At 39.7% G+C, this 26,286-nt stretch overlaps 1 protein-coding gene and 1 pseudogene across 1 annotated transcript in view; one reads left to right on the plus strand and one right to left on the minus strand.

The window, feature by feature from the left end:
* Window positions 1-24,485, minus strand: part of LOC138000734 (high choriolytic enzyme 2-like) — a 65,704-nt gene extending 41,219 nt beyond the window's left edge. Inside the window, exons 1-3 of the mRNA XM_068847358.1 lie at window positions 24,333-24,485; window positions 10,149-10,337; window positions 1,601-1,727 (exon numbers count right to left, since the gene is read on the minus strand). Of these exons, the coding sequence (XP_068703459.1) occupies window positions 1,601-1,727; window positions 10,149-10,337; window positions 24,333-24,402 (386 nt within the window). The 5' untranslated portion in view covers window positions 24,403-24,485. The remainder of the gene's footprint in view (window positions 1-1,600; window positions 1,728-10,148; window positions 10,338-24,332) is intronic.
* On the plus strand, window positions 6,166-6,914 carry LOC137999394 (uncharacterized; annotated as a pseudogene).
* Window positions 24,486-26,286: the final 1,801 nt, after the last annotated feature.

Below are 26,286 nucleotides of genomic sequence, written 5' to 3' on the forward strand. Positions count from 1 at the left end.
TGGGGGAAGGAAAATTGAACCGGAAATGTCAAGTTTCAAATGATTTTTTTTTTTTCGGGCGCCGAAGTAAAACACGTGTTTGGACGAGATGGAAGAGTTTAAAGGAAGAGATGTAGCATTTTGAGCGATTGGCTTACAAAAAAGGTCTTTACTAAAGACAGGAGGAGTCGACAACGATTGTTCTTTAGTAGCGTATGACAGACAAATCCGACGATATGGTAAGGGCATTTGACAACATTTTGGCCCGAGGGGTCGGGAACTTGAACGATCCAATCTTCAAAAGTTCAAATGCCCGGGCTTTGCCCAGGGGGGGATGTTGAAGTTTCTAGTTGATCGGAGCATTACAAAACGAAAAACAAACTGCTCTACTCGCGAACCGACGGCTGACATTGACAACAGCGGCCGATAACAACACGTACGCCGGTTTAATTTTGAGCTCGTTCATTCAATATAGAACACTCTGGTTCGAAAATAAGTATTAAAGAACATTCAAAGCAAGGGTACACAACACAATGGTCAGGGAAACGGGAAAATTTGTGTTTTCGCTCATCTACGAACACATGATCATCAATAGTCGCACTCGTCATGCAAGTTTGTCAAATGACATCACTGGTCAAAACACGCGCTTTCATTGTTCCCTACTAAAATCTCCAGGAAAATCCATACCTCATATTACACTTACGTTACAAGCAAAATATGTGCGATGTGATTGGTATATTTTTTTCTATTGTTATCTTACATTACTTTTTTCCCTGGATTTCTTTCGCCCGCAGCTCTATAATGCTGCCGCCTCGCGATCCTCGCCTTTTGGCTCGAATCGCTCGTTGGCAATAAAATACAGTGCGGATGATGCCGGTCACTTTAATTCACGCTCTGTTATTGTCCCTGAGACGACTTTTTTAATAGGCAGAAACGCACTCGAGGATACGCGGAAAAATCCAAGTGCTCCTTTGCAGTAGTCAAACCTACGACAACCTTTCGATTACTAGTTCGAATGCTCCACCATTGAGATACGCTGAGACTCGCGGGAGCTAGGCCAGTACACTACTGTAGGTTCATGTGACAATTTTCCCGCGATGCCGCTAGGATCAAAATTGTCGAAAATGGAGCATATTTGCGATTGTACTGACACAGAGGTTACATGAGATTAACATGGCGAATGTGCTCCAACACATGAACCCGAGGAGCAAATGGGGCTTTCAGATGTTTTGCGACTGAGTATCCCCAAGTCAACATCCAGAAATATTGAATCTCTTCAGCAACAAATTCACAGGTTAAGGTTCTCGAATCAACAGCTGTGCGTCAAAATTCTCACTTTTAGCGACGCGATATTTAAATCCAAAAAACTGGTTTACGCTATATTAATAATCCACCTTTTTTGCAGTGGAACAATAAATCTCTTATTCGATGGTTTAACATATAATACTCGCGGACATTTTTCGTCACCTCTGCGGGGCTCGGAAAAACTACGTCCTCACAACTCGAGGAAATACCCGCGCGTACTATATGCTAAATCATCGAAGAAGATGTAAAACACAATATTTCACAAAAACAAAGGGGGATATACGTAAAAAGATAAGAGAAACAAGAATGGACGCACCCAGCACCGTTTGTAAAGTGGACATATGAGTTGTCGTTATTGTTCTTTCGTCTGAAGCGGATGCAAGTTTTTGTTTTCCATTCGTCCATTCCGTCTGATATAGCTTTCTTTGCCCTGGAATACCTGGCTAAAAACACAATAAAGGACTATTAGGCGTCTCCTCAATAAAAACAGATCAGTGGGGAGAATGGGCGGGCGTGGCATTTGTTATTCAGCTTGAGTAGAATATACTGAAATAATTATTAACCTCCGACGTCCTTGAAAGTGCCCCACGTCTGCATGTTGCATTCACCCCCACTTCGGTAGACAATTATTCATTCAAAGTATTTCTCCAATTTTGATTATATTAGCTCATGTTTCTCACTTTACCGAAGCCCTTGGATAAAACAACATCAGAAGTCTAATCTTAGCAGATCGAGGTGAGTTTAATATCCCCCGGCAATTGCCGTGTTTGATAACACCCTCCTTCATGCTTGGTAACATCCTTTGATTGTAAAGGAAACCTCCATTTAAAGCTAAAAATTAGTTTACAATCAAATTTCTTTAAATAATTTATCAAAGAGAGTGTTTGTATTCGAGAAGCGCTTATTTTTGTTCTCAAAGTTCTCGGACTCCGCCATCTTGAATAATAGTGACATGTTACGCTTTCATAGTCGTCATGATTGTACTGATTGATTGTTGATTGTTAGTTTAACCCTTTAAGCCCCGAGGGGGCTCCAATTGACGAGTAAAATCGTCTGGCATTAGACAGAGTAAAGTCTATAAGTGGCACTATTGGGGCTTAAAGGGTTAATACCAAAAAAAAGCAAACAGCGGTGACAAAAGAGAGTTCTTTGAAATTATTTAGTTCACGTCTCGTATGCTTGAACATCCATCCTCGGAAGTGACCGTTAACTACAAATTTTATATGTAACAGGAGTAATACTTTCAAAACAATTCATGTGACAGATAATGGTAATTAAAAGAAAAAAACCGACTAATGCTAGTTAGTAAATAATAATAATAATAATAATAATAATAATAATAACAATAATAATAAAAGAGAATGGAGGCTACCATCCACTCGGTTCAACCGAGTTGCTATACCTACCAAGAAAGTGTGGAGGCCGGGGGACTGAAGTTATTTGAGAGTCTTTAGAAGCAGACCAAAGTCAAGACCACAATAAAGCTGTACGCAAACGAAGATCGAACGATGAGTTTAGTGCCGAGTTTGAGGAGAAGTGCGAACGAGCAGGAAGAATCTATGGCCCACGTGATTAGCGGTTGCGGTGCCTTGGCACAGACTAAGTACATGCAGAGACACAATGCAGCCTTGAAAATCCTTTTCTTCGAGTTCCTGAAAGACTTAGATCTTATCCAGAGTATCCCCCCTTGGTACTCTCCAGTCTCACCTAAACCCGAGTACAAGAATTACCGAGCGTGCGCGTACTGGGATGTGCCAGTATTCGCTGAAAATACGGAAGTCAGGGCTAACAGAATTGTGGACAGAAAGAAGAAGAAGGTGATCCTTATTGAGATGAGCTGCCCTTGGGTTTCCAACAGAGAACTGAAGGAACAGGAGAAAACTGACAAGTATGCGCCGTTGAGATGGGAGATGCGCCAACAGTTCCCCGGCCACACTATCACACAGCTTAATGTGATAGTTGATGTACTAGGAGGCTACTCTATGGAGACGGAGGAGAAAGTTAGGAAGTTTTTTAGGTTTGGATAGAGGGAGCCAGGTTTTGTTTAATTTGCAGAAGACAGTTTTATCGTACACCCTAAACATAGCAAGGTCTTTCAAGGTTTCGACGAGTTATCAAGGAATATAAACTCTTGTTCCTTTCTCAAATGTTGGTTCGTTAGTTATTACCAATTGGTTTGTAAATAGGTTTAACAGTAGGGATTGTTACACAATAGTGCCTTTTCCTACTTATATCTGTAAGCATACTTACGTACAACATACTGCATAATAATAATAATAATAATAATAATAATAATAATAATGATAATGATAATAATAATAATAATAATAATAATAATAATAATAAACGATTATGGCGCTTGTAGGAATTTTCAAGAATCCACGCTGGGCTGCAGGAATCCTACAATAATAAGACAATTAAATAATCTAGCTTTATTTTTGTTGAATGATCATTTGCAGATTGTTTTTTCCAGTTTATTAGCCAAAGCTACTATTGATTAAGCCTGTTTCTAAATATCCTCGACAGCAGAAGGACAAGTATCAGACGCTTCACAGATATTCAGGCCAACAAATTGACCGACTCTTAACTGAGTGGCTTTATAGCTCAGATGATAAGAGCACTGCACCGGCATCACAGAAGTCGTGGGTTCGAATCCCGGGCCGTTAAAGTCACCTGAATTCTTCAGGTGTCTATCAAGAGACAATTGCTTAATGTGTCTAGTTCGATCATTTCTCCAATTCACCTCTAAACCGCACTTCACAAACATTTGTCAACCAAAGACAAACTTTCCTCGCTTTCCGCCATTGTTCGGAAAACTGCTTTGGTAACGACGTGTCTATCCTTGCAGGAAAAATATGACATCACTGCAGGAATCCGTAGGAATCTGTTGGAATCTACTACCATATATGGTGAACGGTAATATTCAATAATTTTGTTACGTTTTTCGGGGTTCAAGTTCAAGTTCAAAATCATTTATTCACACTTATTCAACTACAATATAACAACAAAAAGAGTAAAAAAGAATAAAAACAGAGCTAGCTATACATTGAATTAAACATAACAAAGAAGAAAGTGTGTAGCAGCCAAAGGAGCCAAGATTTCGAGTTGGCTGCTACCACAGAGCAGTTACAAGTGGGTGGAGGTTATGTAGTATCGGGGTACCTCCGATACTACTTATTACTTATATTGCACCTTTTCTATACAGTTTTCACTGCTAACATGTCAATTAGGGTAGCTTTTAAATCTCTAATCAACAGTGTTTATTTTATTTTAGGTTGCATGTCAGAACGACCTTTTCTAAAATGTTGAAATGGTCCATTTCAATTTAGTCACCAGTTGAAGAAACATGATCCGAGAGAGCAGATTTGCGACAACCAATTGTTAAAGATTTAGAGTGTTCAGTTTTTCGGTCTTGTAGTTTTTGTTTTTTTTTTTGTCTTTCCAATGTAAAAATCTTGACAGTCCTTTCCTAGCCCTCTGAGCGGTTGTCTTACTTGGGTTTACAAAGCGAAGTCATTGCTAAAGGACTGAAGTCTTGCGTAAATAAATTCTATGGGTACGTTGATCTTCGAATTATTTTTCAAAGCCTTCATCGCATCAAGTCTTTTTCCCCCTACAAGGACAAACTCAGTCGTTCTCAAATGTCCAAGGTAGTATATAAGGCTAGATGTTAGGAATGTCAAGATTTTTACAATAAAAGACAAAACGACGACTACAAGACCAGAAAAAGGAACGCTTTAAATCTTAGATGAAAGAGGTTTTTCCTCTCTAAGAGCGACGGAATAGCGAGTCGCGAAGCGGCGAGATAGGCCATTAAGTGCTTTAAACACGACGACCCAATCAAGTTCCACAGTCAAGTTTTGACCCTGGACATTTCATTTGTCGATTGAAAAACCGTTTCTTAAAAGGATTGCCTTTGCTTAAGTGGAGGAGGCCTTCTAGTGATCAAACCGGTTTGGTGTAATGTAAGAAGACGATTATCGTGACAGTACCGAACGTCACATAATAATCACACGATAACCGTGATAATCACATGATAATCGTCATGGCCGACGTGGGTGTACGACTTTTCGAAATAGCAATCGCTTTGAAATAAAGTCTCGCTTCGAAGTTTGCGGAAATAGATCTTTTAAAACTGGAGCAGGTCCTTTCTATTGCACAGTATGTCAGATGTAGAATAGCCTCTGTACAGCCGGGAATATTTGAGAGCATCCTTTGGACATAAATTTGCAGATACCGAGGAAGGTGAAAGCGACGATCGGGGCTACTTTGAGGACTTTCATACACACCCTTTCCTTTAATAAGTGCTTCTAAGCATTTTTCTTGTTCGCTAATATATAGAGTTCCCTGGTTATTTATTCTTACTGGCCTTACTAAACAACGAATTTACGGGATAAAACAATTTGAATCTTTTCTTGTTTAGCTTTGACGAAAAGCAATCAAATAAAGAACTTCATAGCCACCATCGTGGTCCTGACCACAGCTATATATGTCAAACCTGGATTAAAACCGGCAAAGAATGCAGGGAAAAAATATTTTTTAAACTGTTTTCCACCTGAATACGAAATGCGTCGACTTAGAGATTTAGTTGACGTCGTATGGCCGTGTAGCCGCGTCGAGCCACAGAAAGGGCGCGAAAAATGAAGCCTCATTAACGATTAGGTGTCCTGATCACAAGAAGTTAACCTGGCTTGAGCCTGCGATCCAATCGAAAACTAGTACTGTAGTGTATTAGGTCAGTGGATGAGAGCGTTAGTACATCCGGGAATGTAAGACAAAGAGTGTGAATTGTGTAGGTGTTCCTTGCTGGATTAAAGAGGTTTGTTTAGACCTTTGTGGCACGCCTAAGTGGTTCTGATGTCTTACAAATTGGCGACGAGGATGGCCAATTCAGTAGAAACAGCGCTGCCTCCTTTAGATTTGACAGGGTCGCCCTCTCAGGTCGCGGAACGTTGCCGACGGTGGAAACGATTGCACCAGTATTACATGGATGACAAGGAAATTACGAACGCTGCACGCAGAAAGCTCAATTGCTTCATTTAGCAGGTATCGAAGTTCAAGATGTTTACGAAGATCTTCAAGATCCTGGACCGATTAACGCAGAGACCGATGATGTCTTCTCAGTGTGTCTTCGAAAACTGGATGCTCATTTTCGCGCCGACGACAATGTCCCGTATGAGCGCCTCGTTTTTCGTCAACTAGCACGAATGCAGGGGGAAACAGCTGACAAATTCATGGTCCGTTTACGCAAACAAGCTCGTCATTGCAATTTTGGTGAATCTTTGAACGAAAATCTACGAGATCAACTGATTAAAAAGTTTTTGGCAGGTGTTGAATTGAAGAAGAAATTGCTGGAAGTTAATAATATTACTCTGGAGGCTGCATTACATAAAGTTCGTAAGTGGGAAGCCTCACGTGAGCAAGCGAAGCAAATGGTTACTCCGAATCAAGAGCCCGGAACAAGCACTAATGTGGCTAGGGAAACCTCGGGAAATGGATCCAAAGGGAACTTTGGCAAAACGTGTTTTAATTGTGGCAAAGAGGGGCACTTCGCTAATGACAGGAGTTGCCCGGCTCGAGGACGAAAGTGTGCCAAACGTGGTCATTGTGCTAGGGAGAGGGAAGCTTGAAGCGTGGAAAACAAAGCACCAGCCAACAATCGAGAGGAAGGCAGGGGCGTCCAGGTAAAGGAAGACAGGCCAATTTTGTTGAAGGTCCGTTTGAGAATGTGGCATTTGCTTTCACTATAGAGGAACAGACATGCGCTTTGTCATCTTCTGCTGAGCCAGTGATATATGTAAGCATTGTTGGCGTCAGCAGAAACATGTTGATTGATTCAGGTTCAGTAAGTAATCTAGTTAACTTGAGTACTGTACAAGAACTTAAACATCAGGGGTTAAAGACTGAATTAAAACCATGCACAAAAGCGTTGTATGTTTATGGAGGCCGAGAACTTGAAGTTGAAGGCCAGTTTCAGATAGAAGTTTCCATAACCGAGAAAACGATTGTAGCAGATTTTATTGTGATCAAAACTGGGCGTTGTTCGTTGGGTTATTCAACCGCCACAGATCTTGGAATTCTCCGTGTAGGCCAAGCAGAAACTGTCAATACAGGGAACTGTAACACTGTTGACGACTCCTTTGTGGGTCAACTCAAAGCAAACTACCCCAGTGTATTTAAAGGGATTGGAAAACTGAAGAACTACCAATTAAAGCTGCATATTGATCTGAGTGTAACTCCAGTGGTTCAGAAGGTGCGACGAGTGCCTTTTTCATTGAAAGACAAGGTAACTGCCAAAGTTAATGAACTCCTTGAACAGGACATCATTCACTACTTGCACAAATCCCATAATACACCTCTTTTACCCCCCTCCCCCCAAAAAAATAATCTGCATAGGTATTGTTTTCGACTTCTCTTGGGACATTTTCATAGAGGTGTATTATGGTATTGTGCAAGTAGTGAATTGAGAAGGTTCAGGGGCCCACAGCATGGGCCAGCCCTATTGTTATTGCACCAAAGGCATCAGGTGACATACGACAGTGTCAATATGCGAAGGGTTAACGAGGCCATTATCCGTGAGAGATAACCTTAACGGAAGTGCTGTGTTATCCAAAGGTGGGGTTTCCACCAAATTGAATTGGATGCTGACTCGAGGGATATCACTGCTTTTCTCACGGAAGTACTGTGTTATCCAAATTGGATTTGAGGTGGGGTTTCCACCAAATTGAATTGGATGCTGACTCGAGGGATATCACTGCTTTTGCCACCCATGATGGCATCTTCCGGTACAAATGACTAATCTTTGGTGTCAATGCTGCACCCGAAAAGTACCAACACATTAGCACGCAGTCAATGGCAGGTCTGCAGGGGGTAGCCAACATAGCAGTTGATCTTATTGTTCATGGCCAAGACATGGAGGGGCATGATAAGAATTTAAATTATGTTTTGAAGCGACTTAGCGAAAAATAATTGACTGTGAACGCTGACAAAGGCACATTCCGAATGACGAGAGTGGTTTTTGTGGGTGTTTTGCTTAGCAAGCATGGAATCAGGCCCGACTGAAGAAAAAGTGAGAGCCGTTGTTGAAGCAAGTCAACCGCAAACGCCTTCAGAAGTTCGGAGCTTCTTGAGGCTAGTGGGATTCAGTGCCAGGTTTATTCCAGCGACAACAGCTGATCCCCAAAGGAGACTTGCGCGGAAAGAAGAGCCATTCGTCTGGGGAGAGGTGCAGGAGATTTCATTTCAGAAATTGAAGAGTCAAGTTGCCAGTGCACCAGTTCTTGCATACTTTGACAAGAACGCATTTACCCGTGTTATTGCTGATGCTAGTCCCGTGGAACTTTAGGCAGTACTTGTGCAAGAGAAGGGTGGAGAGAGTCGTGCCATCTGCTACGCCAGTCGAAGTTTGAGTCAAGTGGAGCGTCGTTAGAGTCTAACGGAGAAGGAAGCATTAGCCTTGGTGTGGGCTTGTGAACGCTTCCACCTCTACTCGTATGGGTTACCCCTGTTTGACCTTGTGACCGACCATGAAGCACTGAACGTCATATATTCAAGCAAGTCAAGACCCTCAGCTTGGATAGAGCGACGGTTTCTGCGTCTTCAACCTTATAACTACCGAGTTTGTTATGTGCCTTCAAGAAAGAATATAGAAAATGCTCTTTCCCGATTGACAAAGATATCTGCCTCAGATCAGTGCAAAAAAAGATGATAGATACGTGCGTGTGGAAGCTCTGCACGCTGTTCCTACGGCTTTCAGAATCAAGAAGATTGAACGGATCTCGGCACAGAATCCAGAGTTACAATCCGTCAGAAATTGTGTCATCGAAGGCAAATGGGACAGTGCTCCCACGTCATACTTGCCTGTGCTCAATGAGTTGACTTTTATTGGTCATGTAATTCTTCGAGGAACAAGAATTGTTGACCCCCAAAGTCGTCGCAAGAGAGTTGTTAGTCTAGCGCATGAAGGACACCAGGGAGTTGATATCCGACGGCGAAAGATGCAATTGTTGTCGAAGACCATTACTCGCCGCTTTGAAGATTTCAGATATTTATTTTTCACCGCCTGTCTTGTTTATCCAATTGATGTTTCATTCTTGAGCTCCATAAGGGTATATTTTAGTTAAAGATCTACTATAACGCCATTCGCAATACAATGACTTTGACGCCATTGCAGGTTAATTAACTATTCTACTGTGTCCACCGGATAAAATCTACGCATTTCTGCTGCCCTCTGAAACCTGCCAAAAATACGCGCAGAAGACTCTACGGCACAAAGACAATACTTAGTAGGGGAGTTGACAGGAAAGACCTATAGTGCAACTTTTCCATTTTCTTGACACGGAAAAAACGGAGAGATTCAACTCATTTTCTGACTGGATTGGCTTATGCAACCCAGTAATGATTTCAAAGAATGCGCTTGTTATAATGTTTGACACTGCTGTTTGCGTCTTATATTTCATTAAGCTAAGATGGCCAACGAAAAAAAGCTTTCTTTCAGTAGTCAGAACGATGGGGAAACCGTAACATGCTAGAAAATGTATTTTTCTGATACAAATACGTTTTATTTAAAAAATCAAAACATTTTTAGTTTTCAGATTCAGCGTTTATTTGTTGCCTGTTGGTAGCATGGCTTTATTGAAAAATAATGGTTCCTGCTTTTTTTTCCGACTGCCAACAGTTTCCTATCTCACCCGCCAATGGCAGTCCCAGGCCAGGGACCAGCCAACCTGAATAACTCTCATTGGACCATAAATATAGAACAATCATCGTCGCACCGACAGAGTGCAAATGATGATGACAATTTCCAAATGCACTAGGAACGTATCGAGGTATTTTTTCCTGCTCTTTCAGTTACGGAAACTCACCGAGATTTGAGTCGATTGTATAAACAAGAACTCCTCTTTCCCACAGCCTATTTCTAAACGTAGTAGAGCCTCTTTTCTGCCTGTTGGGAGATCCATCCACATCCATTCCATGCTCAGCCCTGTATCGCTGTTCACGTGTGAGGTACATGTCTCCCTCGAACAGATCGGGATCTGTATCGTTTTGATTTTCTGCAAAATAAGTGTAAGATAGAAGATACGTCTTCAATTTATACTTTCTTTCGAAATTTGTTCTGTACGCAAAATGTCATTTCGGTGGCTCGTGTTTGTGGTATTTGGTTTTCATTTCACCTTGTTTGTCTACAGAGAGCATGCTTCAAAACATCAGGGTCGCTTTCCCTTTTTATGTAAGGAGCCAAAACGCGGGGCTGAGAGGGGAGGGAGGGGGGAGGGAATTCGCGGGCCGAGGTTAGGATCGGGGTGTCTTTTCTTTTTTCACAATTTTTGTTGTCATTCTCATGTCCTGTTGTCTTCGAATGATCGGGATTTGTCCATCATTTATGCTGGAATTGGTAAAACTAAAAAGTTGATGAGCCTACTGAAGCTCTTAAGGGACATTTAAGAACATGGGAGTTTGTCTTTGGGAAAATCGGAGTTAGTTGTTAAAAATCGGACTTTCTCTTTGTGAAAATGGGACTTTGTGTTTGCAAAAATAGGACTTCGTGTTTGCTAAAATCGGACTTTGTCCTTGCGAACATCGTTCGAAATTTAGAGAATTTCCGGAAAATCTGGATTCCGAGTTTGTGTTGTTGTCAATTTTATTGTTTTCTATTGTAAAACTGGATTGGGATCAAAGGATTCCGGATACTCCATCTGATAAGCCTTTATCTTATTTAAGTCACAATGGTTTTTATATACCAAGCATTTGTGCTAAAGTCACACTCGCACAGGAACTTGCTGGCCAATTGTAAACCCGATCCCTTGACTTCGATATTAAGAACACAAAAGCAAAGTTCCAAATGGAAAAAAAATAACCTGCTTATTAAAGAGTTTCCGTAGGTGTCTCAAGTTTTTTGACTACTTTCCACCATAAATGAAGGACAGATCCCGATTATTCGAAAATAGCAGTACAGGAGAATAACGACAATAATTGCAACAAAAAAGTTGTGGAAAAAAGACACTGCGACCCCGACCCCGGCACCGCGCTATGGCTCCCACCCCCTTTTTGTAACAGTATATCTAGTTTGAACCCGAAATAATGCACAATGTATTGTCAGCAAATTTTAAGTCATTGAGTTTCATAGAATTCCACTTACAAGACCCAGGATTTTGATAGTATGCGAGGCAACGGGCAACTGGGATAAGGGACTGCTATCAGTTTTAAGCAGCAGAGGGTGAGGATTTTGGGAAATTGTCAACCAGCACCAAGGGGTAGGGAGTTGAGCGAAACCTTATACTGAGACGACCGTGATGGTGTAAAGACGTGTGTTTCACTGCTCCTGCAAACTGTAGGAATTTTGTTCTTAATCACCTTATGACAGGGCTCTCAGGTAGTTCGTTTTAAACGGAAAAATAGAAGCAGTAATACTCGGAAAATGCATGGAATCTGTTTACTCGAAGGAAATAAAATTTGTGGGCAATATCATTAAGAGATCCACCTAAGCTTAAGTATGGGCAGCGACGACGAAGTATTGCGAGCACTGCGAATGTCGGGACAAATCCCGGAACAACTTCAACTCATTTTGAAGAGGCGTGGACACGTTCAAACTAAATTGGTAGTGATTTTTCCGAAGGTCGGGAGTTTGGAAAAATCGTTAGTTGCTATGAAAAGCGGCCTCTCCAAACAAAGACGAAAATAATAGACTACCATGCAGCAAAATTAATAGAGACAGGCTTATCTTTCAATGATGACGAAATGAAATTTATTAGAAGGATTATTTTTGCTGCTGAGAGTTGGCAGCACTTCAAAGAACAGTCTTGCTGGGATCAGCGAGGATCGTCCGAACAGGGCCACATGTTAGAAAACTGTCTAAGGTTGTGCTACCCTCGTTACATAAAGTATTGTATTATAGTCCTTGAAGTTTAGAGTAATTCCCTTGAAATTGTTCTACTATCAAACTTTTTTGGAAACTTGGCGTAATTAACATTCATGATATGAACATTAAAAAAATGCAATAAAAAAATGGGGTCACCGTGCTTGTTTACGCGTCAGCAGGCTCTTAAAATGGGGTATTTTTACTGTTTTCGCGTTAAAAATTCAAATCACCTTCATACATAATTAAGTCTTGGTTACTTCAGAGACACAAAATTTTATTTTGAAAATAAAGCTTCTTTTATTTACATAAGCAGTATTGCTTCGTTTACGCCGTCTTTGATTTCCTGGTTGTGGGAATAGTGCACTTTTTGGGACAGTTCCGTGGTTAGCTTGAAGTCCTCGCCTTGGGTAAAATATACCCAGTAAGGAGCTGTTTTCCAAAAAAAAATCATGTTCTACTATCAAACTTTGTTTCTTCTTCAAATATGTTCTTTATTAGACTGTTCTTAGTAAATACCTGAAAAAAAAAATCGGGGGTCACCGTGCTCGTTTGAGAGAAAAGGAGCATTTATTTCGCTATCGGGTTTAGTTTGAGCGAAATCTCTTACGTTTTGTATGCGCACGTGCCCATGTGCGCGCGCTAATGACGCGAAAATCGTGCGCAGTAGGGATGCGCAATGCAATACTAAGGAATTACCTTAAGGTTGCTTGTTGCCTCCTAATGATGGGACTAAAATTTCTGGCATTGCTGTATCTTCAGTGGAGCTTTTATTATAATCATAATCATAATAATAATGAAGAGCCTCTCCCGAACCTGAGAAATATTGTAAGAAAAAGGTTGAGACAAACAAGGCTCTCGCTCTCATGGAACCGAATGATATTACAGAAACAAACGACCTATTTCTAAAGCTGCAGGACGGGTAGTTGCAAAAAGACTTTGCATCAAACAACGTTAGAGGAACCGGCAAAAAATAATACCTTGGTGGAGGAGAACGTTAGATTACCAGGTTGCACAGCTAAGGGAAGACAAGTAATATACAAAGGATGAGATCAGGTGAGCTCAGCAACAAGGCAATACAAGGGAAGTTAATGCGTAAAGAAAGAACGAGGAACGAGGCACGAAAGATGGCGGTCACACCGAAAGTGTGCTCGTAGTATCTTGTCAGTGCCACAGCCTCAGTGGTGGTTAAAATATACAGTTAAGTCTATTTGAAATGCCTGACGAATCATCGAAGAAAAAGGGAACCGCGGAAAAGGGTAGGAAACGAACAAGAGAGGGAAGCTCGCAAAAGGATGAAGAAGACGCGTCCGACCAACATCACAAGCATGGATGCAAGAAGTGCCTCGAGGCTACAAACTCGAGGCTCTCCGGTATTGAAAAAGGAAAGGAAAGGAAAGGAACTTTATTTAAGTGTCTAGTCGTTCTAGCGCTGGAGCGCTAATTGGGGACACTGTAAACTGAAATGAACAATGAAAGTAAATCAAGTCAAATGTTGGTTTTTTGAGGAAAGGGGAAACCGGAGTACCCGGAGAAAACCTCTCGGTGCAGAGTAGAGAACCAACAAACTCAACCCACATATGACGCCGAGTCTGGGAATCGAACCCGGGCCACATTGGTGGAAGAGAAAGAGAAACTCAACGCGCTATTAGCTATACTGCCCGAGCTGGAGAATTATAAACAGAGGATTACTCTTCTTGAAGAAGAAAATAAAGCCCTCCAAACGACTTTGGAAAACTCGCAAGCAGAGATAGAAGACCTAAGAGCCCTCGTTGATGGTGTTAATCTTAAGCAAGAGGCAGCTAACACTTCTAGCGAACGCATCGAGCATGAAATCAAAGAGCTGCACCGCCGACATGTTAAACTCGAATGTCACAGTCGTAGAGGAAACTTGAAGTTCTTTGGAATAAAGGAACGTGAAAACGAAACAAACAATGACACTGAACTCGCCCTAAGAGAATTCATGCGTACGAAGCTAAAGATTCTTCCAGTCGACGAAAAAAACATTCATTTTGACAGAGTTCACAGAATTACGTCGCGCCATTCACAATCAAATGGGCGAAGTCTTAAACCAAGACCGATCATAGTTAGGCTGACGGATTTTCAAGATAATTTTTTTTATTAAATCCTTCATCAAAAATCTCCCAAGAGGTACCGGATTTGGAATATCCGACGATTTTCCCAAAGAAGTTGACGAGGTAAGAAAGTTGTTATATCCGATACTAAAGGCGGCCAAACGCGAGAAGAAAAATGCATACTTCAATGTCGAAAAGTTGATCATCGACGGTGCTCTTTACCGTGGTGAAGAAACATCTCAATTTTCTTTCTATGGGCGTTTAATGGACAATTAAGCTAACATGAAAGTTAAAATGCAGTTTAGTTTATTTATCTATTTATTTTTTTCTACGGAACCACCTACTTGAGAGCTGCAGCTTTCCACTTTCTATATCCAGTCAAAATGCCGTACAAAGCTTTAGGTAAGTCTGTAATAGTTATGTGTTTCTGTATGTGTTTCTGCATGGCCACAAATGTCAACCGCACTGTGAGCATAATTCTAAAAAAACTGTTTTCATTATTTCTTGGACACCCCGTCTATCCTGTTATTAGAAATCAAATGTATAAACTGCTATCACTTAACGTTAGAGGGCTAAACAGCTCGAGAAAGCGAAGACAAGTTTTTCGTTGGTTGCACCAACAGCAATCGGATATAATTTTCTTGCAAGAAACTTATTCCTCGCCGGAATCCATCAAGAGATGGGAAAAAGAATGGGGAGGCAAAATCGTGTCCAGTCATGGCTCCTCTCATAGTAGAGGAGTCATGATTTTATTCAAACCACGTCTTGACGTTGACTTCCAACAAATTAATGCGGATAATTCTGGCAGATGTATTTTAGCCGAGACTATTATTGATGGTACGAAAGTGGTTTTAGTAAACATTTACGCACCGAATGATACAACCCAACAAGTTGTTTTCCTCAGGGACGTTTCAAAAGAATTTCTAATGCCTTACGCCAATGACAACTTGGTGCTGGGAGGTGATTTTAACTGTACAATTAGCACTTCAGACAAAAAAGGCGGTAGACCGATAGACAGCAAAAAAGCCTCTCTCGACGAGCTTCAGTCGTTAATCAAAACACATAATTTACTTGATTCCTGGCGTTTCAAGAATCCAGATCAACCAGGCTTTACATGGGCTAACCCGTCAATGAAGATACTGTGTAGACTTGACTACTTCTTTATTTCAAAGCAGCAAAAAGATCACGTAAAGGATTGCAAAATACTTCCAACTATTTATTCAGATCACTCCGCCGTCGCTCTCTCCATGTCTTTTAACGAAAGTGAACTCCCTCGATGGCCAGGGTTTTGGAAGTTTAACAACTCCTTGCTGTCAGATACTGATTACGTGGAACTGTTAACATTTAAAATTCCAATGTTTGCAAAAAAAGCATTAACAAGTCAACGACAAAGGGTTGTACTGGGAAATGATTAAAATGGAAATTCGTGCTTTTACAATAGCTTTTTCAAAGAAGAAAGCTAAACGAAAACGTGACGAAAAATCAATTCTTTTGTCAGAAATGATGAGATTGCAAATCAAACTCCAGGCTTCATACAGCGATTCTCTTAAGACTGAGCTGGAGAGAATAAAATTCAAGCTTTCCAAAATTGCGGGTATTAAAACACGATGAACAATCGTGCGTAGTAGAGCGCGTTGGTACGAGCATGGTGAGAGGAATAGTAAATACTTTTATAACTTAGAGAAGGTGACAAAATCACAAACCCGAAGGACATCCTGGAGGAAGAAGAACGCTTTTTCGAAGAGATTTACACATCAAGAAATATGGACCCCAACGGCTCAACTTTCGATGAGTTCTTTGAAATAGAAAATGCATTATCAGAAGAAATGGCGAAAACGTGCGAAGGTGTCATGTCGGTTCAGGAGTGTGAGCTTGCATTAAACGCTATGGAAAACAATAAAACTCTCGGCACGGACGGGCTAACGCCTGAATTCTATCGCTATTTTTGGAACCTGCTCGGTTCATTTATGGTAAGTAGCTTTAATAACGCCTTTCGAAACGGAACTCTTTCTATCTCTCAACGTCATGGGATTATTTCCTTAATTCCGAAGAAGAAGAAGAATACTGAATATTTAAAAAACTGGCGGCCTGTATCTTTACTGAATGTAGACTATAAAATAGCGACGAAGACCATTGCTCTGCGCTTAGAGAAGATCTTGCCGAACTTAATTCATCCCTGTCAATCTGGATATGTTAAAGGAAGGTTCATTGGAGAAAGTATTAGGTTAATAGCAGATACAATGCATTTCACTAAAGCGAAGAATATTCCAGGGGTAGCCGTGTTTTTGGATTTTGAGAAAGCGTTTGACTCGATTGAGTGGAATTTTATTCATAGATGCCTCGAAACGTTTAATTTCGGTCTTGACCTCCGACAATGGATAAAAGTGTTTTATACAGATATCTCTAGTTGTGTTCTGAATAACGGATACGCCTCAAAACATTTTCATCTAGAACGCGGGGTGCGTCAAGGTTGCCCACTTTCCGGCACATTATTCGTTATGGCTATTGAGTTACTCGCACAACGTATTAGACGCTCAAAAGAAATAAAACGTATTCCAATAGATGAACATAATGAGGTTAAACTTTCGCAATATGCAGACGACACAACTGTACTTCTTTCTGATGTCCAGTCACTGTCAAGGTTATTTGATTTATTATCGCTTTTTGAAAGATGCTCTGGTCTAAAACTAAACCAAACAAAATCTGAAATGTTATGGCTTGGCTCTATGCACAACAGAAAAGACACCATACATGATCTCCAATTGAGCACCGAGCCAGTTTACGCGCTTGGCGCGCATTTCACATATGATCTAGAAGTGTCTGAAAAGAAAAATTTCTTTGACAAATTAGGATCTTTAAAGAAAACATTGAATATGTGGTCCCAAAGAGACCTCTCCATCGCTGGCAGGATAAATATAATTAAAACATTAGCACTTTCAAAACTTGTGTTTATCTGCAGTGTCATGAATACCCCTAAAGAATTCAGTAAAGAAGTAGACAAGATTACGTTCGACTTTATTTGGGATCACAAGCCCGCCAAAATAAAAAAAGACTACCCTTATCAAGCAAAAAACAGCTGGTGGCCTTGACATGAAGGATTTTTCTCTCTTCGACAAAGCGCTTAAGTTAAATTGGGTGAAACGGTTATGCTCTAATTCAAATGCCCCATGGCAGTACATACCTAAATTGCTGCTAGCCGATGTTGGCGGTACAGAACTGTTTAAATGTAATTATGATTATAATCTCCTTGACCTAAACAACCATCTTCCTGCTTTCTACAAACAAATCATTTTCTACTGGCAGGACATCGCAACGGCCACACCTAAAAATAAAAATGCGGTTCTCTCGCAGCCAATCTGGAATAACCGATTTTTAACTGTGAATAAGAAAATGGTATTCTTTCCTCATTGGTATCAGGCAGGAATAAAACAAATCCCGGATCTTTTTGACTCCTGTGAGGGCCATTTCCTCCCATTTAATTCTTTTTGCAGTAAATTCAATGTAAAATGTAACTTTTTACAATATTATAGCATTCTCTCTTCTATTCCCCAAAATTGGAAGAAACTATTGCAAGAATGTTCCAAAGACTCGGTCACGCCGCCCACCTCAATCTGTTCACTGTCATGTAAGGCAATATACAGTACCCTACTTTACCTTGAAGATCTACCTCCACCAACTTCTGAGAAAAAACTTTTAGCGTCTGGCGTCGAGAAAAGTGACTTGCCTAAAATCTACCTCCTACCATTCAAAGCCGCGAGAGAAATTAAATTGACGATGTTCCAATACAAAATCATTCACCGAATTTTACCAACGAATAGCTTGTTATATAAAATGAAAAAAGTTGCCTCGCCCTTCTGTCCCTTTTGTCCTTCTGAATGTCAGACCCTGTGGCATTTGTTTGTAAACTGCAAGCACGCAAATTCCTTTTGGGATGGATTCCGGGAGTGGTACTCAACCTCTAGTAATACGAAACTGCTTCTGTCAGAACTGGAGATTATGTTCGGAATTATTCACTGTCACAACTACTGTTTGGCCCTCAACCATCTTATTATTTAGGGTAAATATTTCTTGTATGTTAACGCTTTAAATACCATAAAGTACAATTTCGATGATTTTGCCTCACTTGTGCGCGAAAAAATTAATATAGAAAAATATATTGCAGCCACTTGTAATAAGGAGAAAGAATTTAGGAACAAATGGAAATTTTTTTCTGTCCTTATAAAATTACATTGTGTCCTTCTACTTCTCAGCTTCTGTATTTTGATTTTCTTGCTATCTATTTATTTAACAACCTATTAAATTCTAGAAAACCAATACCCTACATAGTGAAAGTAACAAACAAAATTCTTATTAGAGACTCGAACAATTAAAATGTAAACAATTACGTTGTAAACAGATCAACTATAATTCCATCTGACTAGTGTTATGGTATTGTAATATGTATCGTATGTAGTGCAAGTATTGTGTAAGAAGTAAGTACAAGTGTAAATCATGTAACATATATCGTAAGTAGTACAATTAAAAATAAAAATAAAAAAATAATAAAAAATAATAAAAAAAACAAGGCAATACAAGAGGGCCTAGTAGAAAAGTATAATTTTAACACGGGCAATGGTGACCAAACAACTGAAAAAAAGGATAGCTAATTGGAAACCCCCGGGACCGCATGGTTTAAGGTAATTCCTTAATATTGCATTGCGCATCCCTACTGCGCACGATTTTCGCGTCATTAGCGCGCGCACACGAGCACTTGCACGTGCAAAACGTAAGAGATTTCCCTCAAACTAAGCCCAATAGCGAAATAAATGCTCCTTTTCTCTCAAACGAGCACGGTGACCCCCGATTGTTTTTTTCAGGTATTTGCTAAGAACAGTCTAATAAAGAACATATTTGAAGAAGAAAAAAAGTTTGATAGTAGAACGTGATTTTTTTTTTGAAAACAGTTCCGTACTGAGTGTATTTTGGCCAAGGCGAGGACTTCAAGCTAACCACGGAACTGTCCCTAAAAGTGCACTATTCCTACAACCAGGCAATAAAAAAGGGTGTAAATGAAGCAATACTGCTTATGTGAATAAAAGAAGCTTTATTTTCAAAAATTTTGTGTCTTTCAAGTAACCAAGACTAATTCTGTATGAAGGTGATTCGAATTTTTAACGCGCAACCAGTAAAAATAACCCCATTTTAAGAGCCTGCTGACGCGTAAACAAGCACGGTGACCCCATTTATTTATTGCATTTTTTTTATGTTCATATCATGAATGTTAATTATGCCAAGTTTCCAAAAAAGTTTGATAGTAGAACAATTTCAAGGGAATCACCTTAAAAGGTGTCTGGCTGAAGAGTCTCTCTGCATGCACAGCAAGAATAGCTCTGCAAGTGCAAGACTGCTTGGCAACAAAGCAAGTATCTTAATGGTTTACAAAAAGCAAAACAATGACATGTTGCATCCAGCTACAGACCAATAACATGTTTGCCTTTAATGTGAAAATTATTCTCTTGTATAATGGGAAATGAGTTGTATAAACATCTGGAGGAAAGGGATCTGCTACCTGATGAACAGAAGGGGTATAGAAGAACATCAAGGGGTACAAAAGATTAGCTACTGATCGAGAAAATGGTTATAAGAAACTGTAAGAGAAGACAAACTGGATTTGGAATGGTTTGGTGGACTACAAAGGGGCGTATGACATGATCCCGCACTCGTGGATCATGAAATGTTTACAAATGTTTGGAACATGGTGGCGCTGTTGGAAAAAAGCATGAATCAATGGAAAACGGAAATGACAGCAAGAGGATAGAGCATGGGGTCTGTAAAGATAAGGAGAGGAATTTTCCAGGAAGACCTGTTTTTACACACTTTTATTTCTCGTGGCTATTCCTATTTCTGTGGTGTTCAGGCAAATAACAGCAGGCTGTGATTTGGGAAGTGGAAAGGGCTTAATAAGTCATCTTTTATTTGTGGACGATTTAAAGATATACGGAAAGAATAAGAAACAAGTGTACACCTTGATAAACACTGTTCGAATTTTCAGCAGTGATATCGGAATGGAATTCGGAATTAGTTAATATATAATAATATATAATAATTTTTGCTTTTCGATCCCGATTTTAGACTGAAACTGCTTGCCCTCGTCTGTTAGCTTGCTTTGAACTTGCTTTTGACGGTTTCTCGGTTTGACATTTTGACAGCTTTGGTCGCGTTTAACTGATAAAATGTTTTGAAACATTCTATCAAGAGGTGTAATTGGTCTGTTTTAGTTTGCTTTTTGAGAGTACAGATGCCACTCGTAGGATTTGGAAAATCAAGTTCTCCGAACATTTTAGCCCAATGTGTGAGGAAATTAAGGAATATTCACATACACAAGATGTTTCTCCGATATGTCGGCTATTTGGAGAAGGAGAGGAAAATGTCAGTCATATAACAGCAGAATGAGAGAAACTGGCACAAAATCAGTACAAGAACTGGAGACATGACAAGGTTTCACAAGTCATTCATTGGAATCTGTTTTCCGTGCAAAGAAATGTGGTACGATCATTCCCCGGAGGCCTGGTGAAGATCTTGTGGGATTTTAGAATTCAGACACATCACCACTGATTTGGATCATAATAGACCTGATATTGTTATATTGGAAAAAGGGTGCGCTCCATCATTGATGTGGCATGTCCTTTTCACACACGGGTAGCAGAAAAAAAACAGGAGAAGATTGAACATTATCAGGACGTAAAACTGTAAGTTCAAAGAGGCTGGAGTTGCAGAAAACTATCTGTTTCCCATTTGGGTTGGGGCACTTGGAAAAGTGAGTAAATATCTGGTAACATGTGTTGAAAAGATGGGAACACCTGGGATGATTGCTGTACTTCAAAAAGTGTGCATTTTGGGTAGAGCGAAGATCTTGGAAAGGACCCAAGACACCTAAGGCTATATGCTAAAAGTAAAAAAGAGTAAAGCCACCATATTTAACGTCGATAAAGTCGTAATTATAATATAACTGACAAACCTAAGTTCGACGGTACGCTCATTTTACTTCCCCCTCTCCATCAGTGCTCCGTTTTACGGGTATGTAAAGCTACTAAAGCTACACAGAACGGAGAGAAGTCGGAAAAAGGATGTGAGATCCGGAAATCGAACTCAAGACCTCGTGCACCAAGGCTGCGCACTAACCGACTGTGCCATCCTTGCTCGTTGCTCTTTTGAGACAACAAATCCACCTATACTTACAAATGGTGTTAGACATGATAATAATAATAATCATCATAATAATCATAATAATAATAAAAATAATAATAATAATAATAATGATAACAATAACAATGATTATTATTGTTGTTATTATTATTGTTATTATCATTGGCTTACTGGGATTGGACTTATATGCTATGCAACAAGCGCGAATAGAATAGTCGTTTTGTTAACTTCCAATTAATTCTGAATGTTTCGATACCTGGTGTAGTTGAGTAGAGTCTTGAGTAGAGCTTTTGTCGGTGCCTTATAGACCGTTCATTTTTTTTACGAGGTGGGGGAGGGAGGCTAGTGGGATTTGGGAGAACAAGCAAAAAACTAGGGGAAAGGGATGGTCACGTAAACTATTTCTGCAATTCTTGCAGATGGGAAATGTTGTGCTGTTTTTAATATATATATCCCCACCGAAATATACAAATAGGTTTAAAATCTATAAAGAAGTTCCCTCTGCTTTTAATAGCGTTTCCGCGGATACAGAATACAATTTTAAAGCTAAGCTAGGGAAAGTTTTCTTGCTATATTTAGTTACTTAATTTTCGATTTTTAATGGAATGATGTCATTCTTGCCTTCATCGATAACCAAGAAGTTGAGAGGCCAGCCACAACACGTGCGGAAAAATCCATAAACAGAAGATCAGAAATTTATTTTTTTATTTTTTTCCGGACTCTTCAACGAACTCCAAGTTTATAGCGAGTGGACACATTTTGCGGACTTTAATAGTACGGGAAAATTAAAAGCGGCAAATGCTACTGTAGCGTTAATAAAATTGTAGTATCTTGATATTGTCAAAAAGATGGTTGCGTAAATTGTATAGCAATCATAGCTGGCTTAATTGAGTTTCCTTTTTAATATACAGCCATTTCAATTAAGGTTGTCGGATAAAAGATTCAAGCTTAAAGACAAGACCGAAAGGTAATATGGGTAGTTCTTAATTTATTTTCGGAGGCGCGATATGTAGGATAGAAGAAAAAACTGTTATCATTTGTCTGCGTGTTTTAAAAGGGACAAAAAAAAAAGCTCGCACGATTCGTATTGCGTAAACGTGCCTCTGTTTGACAGTATTACTAGATTAATATAGTGGCATATATATATTGTAGAATGTCATTTGTGTGAACCAAAATTTTACTTCGTTCCACATTTTGTATTGCCTAACCACTTCTTTCAACGTTGGTAAGTAAAACACATTAAAATACAACATCATAAACGTAATTTTCCAAAAATCGTCCTCTCAGACGTGACAAAACAGCCTTTGTTCTTAAAGTGTCCCTGTGATAAAAAAAACCACTACCTTTTTTCCTTCAGATTTTGAAAGTGTGTTGGCTTAACACCTGACTGGCAAAATTTTGAGCTTTGATTTTTATCCAAAGGCCGTTTACTTTGAGTGTAAGTTTTGGATTTCACGGTCCGCCATTACTCACGTTCAAAACTGACCGATTGGACCTCAGAGGGTTGGATCCAGGGAAAAGTGACGTCAGAGGCTCACTAGCTTAAAATTTCAGCGTGTGAACGCAGCTTATTATATATGCAAAGCGTGAGTTTAAAAGTCTGAAAGCCCAAAACCCCCGTGCTGCATATTAATTTTGCGGCGTACACACGTATTGCATTCTTAAACTAGTGAGCCTTTGACGTCATTTTCTCCTCGATCCAGCTCTCTCAAGAACATAATGTTAGTAATGGCTTACCATTAAATAGGAAAATTACAGTTAAAATAAAGAGGTGTCTTTTTGAAATCAAGGCTTAAAACTTGGGTCACTTAGTGTTTTGTTAACAAAGTTTTGAAATCCAAAGAAAAATATGAATTGATTTTTTGGTCACAGGGGCACTTTAACAAAGCTGTCATGACTGCCAATCCGATATTGTTCAATTGACGGTCGAACCCGAATGATATGTTGTCGAACTATCGAGGTGCGAGGGAAAATTGCGATCCAGTATTTTTTTCTCAGCGTCTATTTCGGGCTGTATCATTGGATTTTGAGTAGCTATTTCAGTGCTATATAGTGCTTCCTCAGTAAGGATCAAGCCGAGTGAAGATTGGCTTGCGTCAGTGTAAAAACTTCTTTTGAACTGAAGTGCAAAATGCACAGGCAGCTCTGCAAATGTCAGACACCGCGATTTATACTACACAGATTTACACGTGCATAGCAGAACCCTCCATCCCCTATAAATTCGTACTGAGTCCTACTAGCACCGGGTGCGGCCAACACGTAATTCCTCCCAAATGACCTTGCGATCGCGATACGTAGATAAATAAATTCCGCCGACGGTAGCATAGTGGAGGCTGAAGCCCCCACAAAAATCCTTGTGTCTAAACATCAGTAACAGTTCTTTTCAGGAATACAGTAACTCCGAAGCTTAAACTCCATCTAGGCATTTCAGAGAACAAAAATTATGCGTGGGCTGCCCACATCAATAGTTTATACAATTGGTCAAACGATTTTTAAACTGCCAGTATGCAGATTATCTAAGACATATATTGATTAGTTCTCAGGCTCGGTGTAATTTCATATTCAAAAAAATGCTAAATCAATGCAAAACGGGTGTGGTGCAGTCCCAAATTAAATGCATATTTTGCGAAAATTCCACTAATTAATCACAAAAGCTAATATCAGATTAAAGAAAGATTCTAAACTGATAAGTTTGGACATCCTAACGGCAATATAATACAAGGTTCTACATCGGATGTCGAAAATCAACAAAATAAGTCGACAAAGAAATTACCAACAGAGAATGCCCGAAAGGTATCTTGCAGGGTTTTGAAGACGGACTTTAGAACGTCATGTTTATATTGGGATTATAAATTAAAAAGAACTGTTGCAAAATATCGATACAATTAGCAGGATTAAATTCCCTAAGGACACTTTTAGTAAAAAAAACTTACCATCGGGATTATGGTCTGCGGCAAAAACCGATTTTATGAAGAGGAGAACAACAAGCAACCAGCGATTCATCTTCCCTCCTAATGTACAGAGGATGACAACGTGTTTGTATGTTTTTAAGCAACCTAATCGCACTACTGAATCTAATACAGTGGTCAAGTGGCTAACCAATCAGTTTTCGACGGAATATTCACGAAAGCAACTTGGGATTCGTAAATGAAGTGATGTCAAGATTTTCGTGCTCAAGAGCCGGCAAAGCCAACATTATGTGAAGCGAAAGTAGCAATTTTACTTATTTAGACAGGGAGAACTTAGTCAGTCAATCACGATTTCTTTACATTGATCACAAGTGTTGATCTTTTCCTCCAGTCTCGTCCACTTTATTAATTTGCGTCATTCCAATAGTGTTCCCTTGCAATATCATCCAATACCGCAGAGCTTTACCACCTCTTCGAAATGTTCTCTATTTAAATCAAGCTCCTGGTTTCTTAGACCGAACAGAAAATACGATGACATAAAGTAATTCGACACTATTAAAGTTCAACACGACAAAGCGCTGACTTCTTGACTTCATAACTTTTCCGTCACGGCAATTTTGATGAATGAATAGAAACGAATGAACACTGTCAAATTGAGAGGCGATATTTAAACTATAGTTTTTGAAGACAGGAAAAAAATATCACCAATACCCCAGAAGGTAGACAAGCATTTTTCTCTATGAGGAGTGTTATTAGATCGGGGTCATGCTTTAAACCCTGAACTTTTTCATGTTAATTTAAAACTTTCTTTGAATTATTTTACATTGTCATGTTTCCTTTTGTTCTTATAGTTAATTAGCATTTTGGTTCACACTATATCTTCAATTCTGTACTTTGTAATTTAAACTGAAGATGACAGAAATTTCTGTGCGCGGGTGCGCACCGGTGGCTCAGTTGGTTGAGAACCGCGCTGTCACGCGGGAGGTCGCGAGTTCAATTTCGGCCGGACCAAAACTCAGGGTCTTTAAATAACTGAGGAGAAAGTGCTGCCTTTGTAACTACGTCTGCAAATGGTTAGACTTTCAAGTCTTCTCGGATAAAGACGATAAGCCGGAGGTCCCGTCTCAGAACCCTTCAATGTTAATAATCCTGTGGGACGTAAAAGAACCCACACACTTGTCACTAAGAGTAGTGCATGTAGTTCCCGGTGTTGTGGTCTGTCTTCTGTTGTGTATCATGGTTGGGAAGGTAAAAAAAAGGGGCCACAGTAATTGGTGCAAGCTGTTGTGGCGCTCTGCCAGCTTCACTGGCAAAGTTAATAAAATAAAATAACTTCAAACAAGATCCGTTCCAACAGTTCAGGTGCTTTAAACAAACTTTCGAAAAGACAAGCTAGTGAGATTTCCCCCTAATTTTACGAGAACTCATTGCGATTACATGTTAATAACATAAGGGCAAAGTTTTCTTCTCGATGTCGAGGCACAACGAAAACCGGTTAGGCAAACGGATTAAAAAAGCACTTGTTCGCTCGCATTTTTGAGCAAAACAAACAAACAAACAAATCAACTTTTTCTTTATGTCCAAAAGAGTACAGCTAATTGTTATTTAATTCCAATTGAAAATAAAAATTCGATTTTCATTCCTGAAAAAAGGAAGAACCGATTAAACCACCTTTTAAAAATACGCATCCATTTTAAATAACGGCTCCGGAAAAATAACAAACGGGTTAGTGCCCAAGGAAAGAATATGTGGAGTAGCTTCTTCCACTAAATAGTAGCTTTCACTGGTATTCTGTTTTGTCGTTGTCGTTCTCAGGTATTGTTCTAGTTATAGGTCCTCCAGGCATCATGCAACCTTATCAGTGCTTCTAAAGATATGCCAAAATTGCAAAACAGAGAAAAAAGCAGGTTTAAACAAATTTAAAAGAAACACTCAGCGTTACGTTTATATCCCTCCGATGCTTAACTTGAATAATTGC

Source organism: Montipora foliosa, chromosome 4 (genome assembly GCF_036669935.1).
Source record: "Montipora foliosa isolate CH-2021 chromosome 4, ASM3666993v2, whole genome shotgun sequence".
In the NCBI taxonomy this organism is placed as follows: Eukaryota; Metazoa; Cnidaria; class Anthozoa; order Scleractinia; family Acroporidae; genus Montipora; species Montipora foliosa.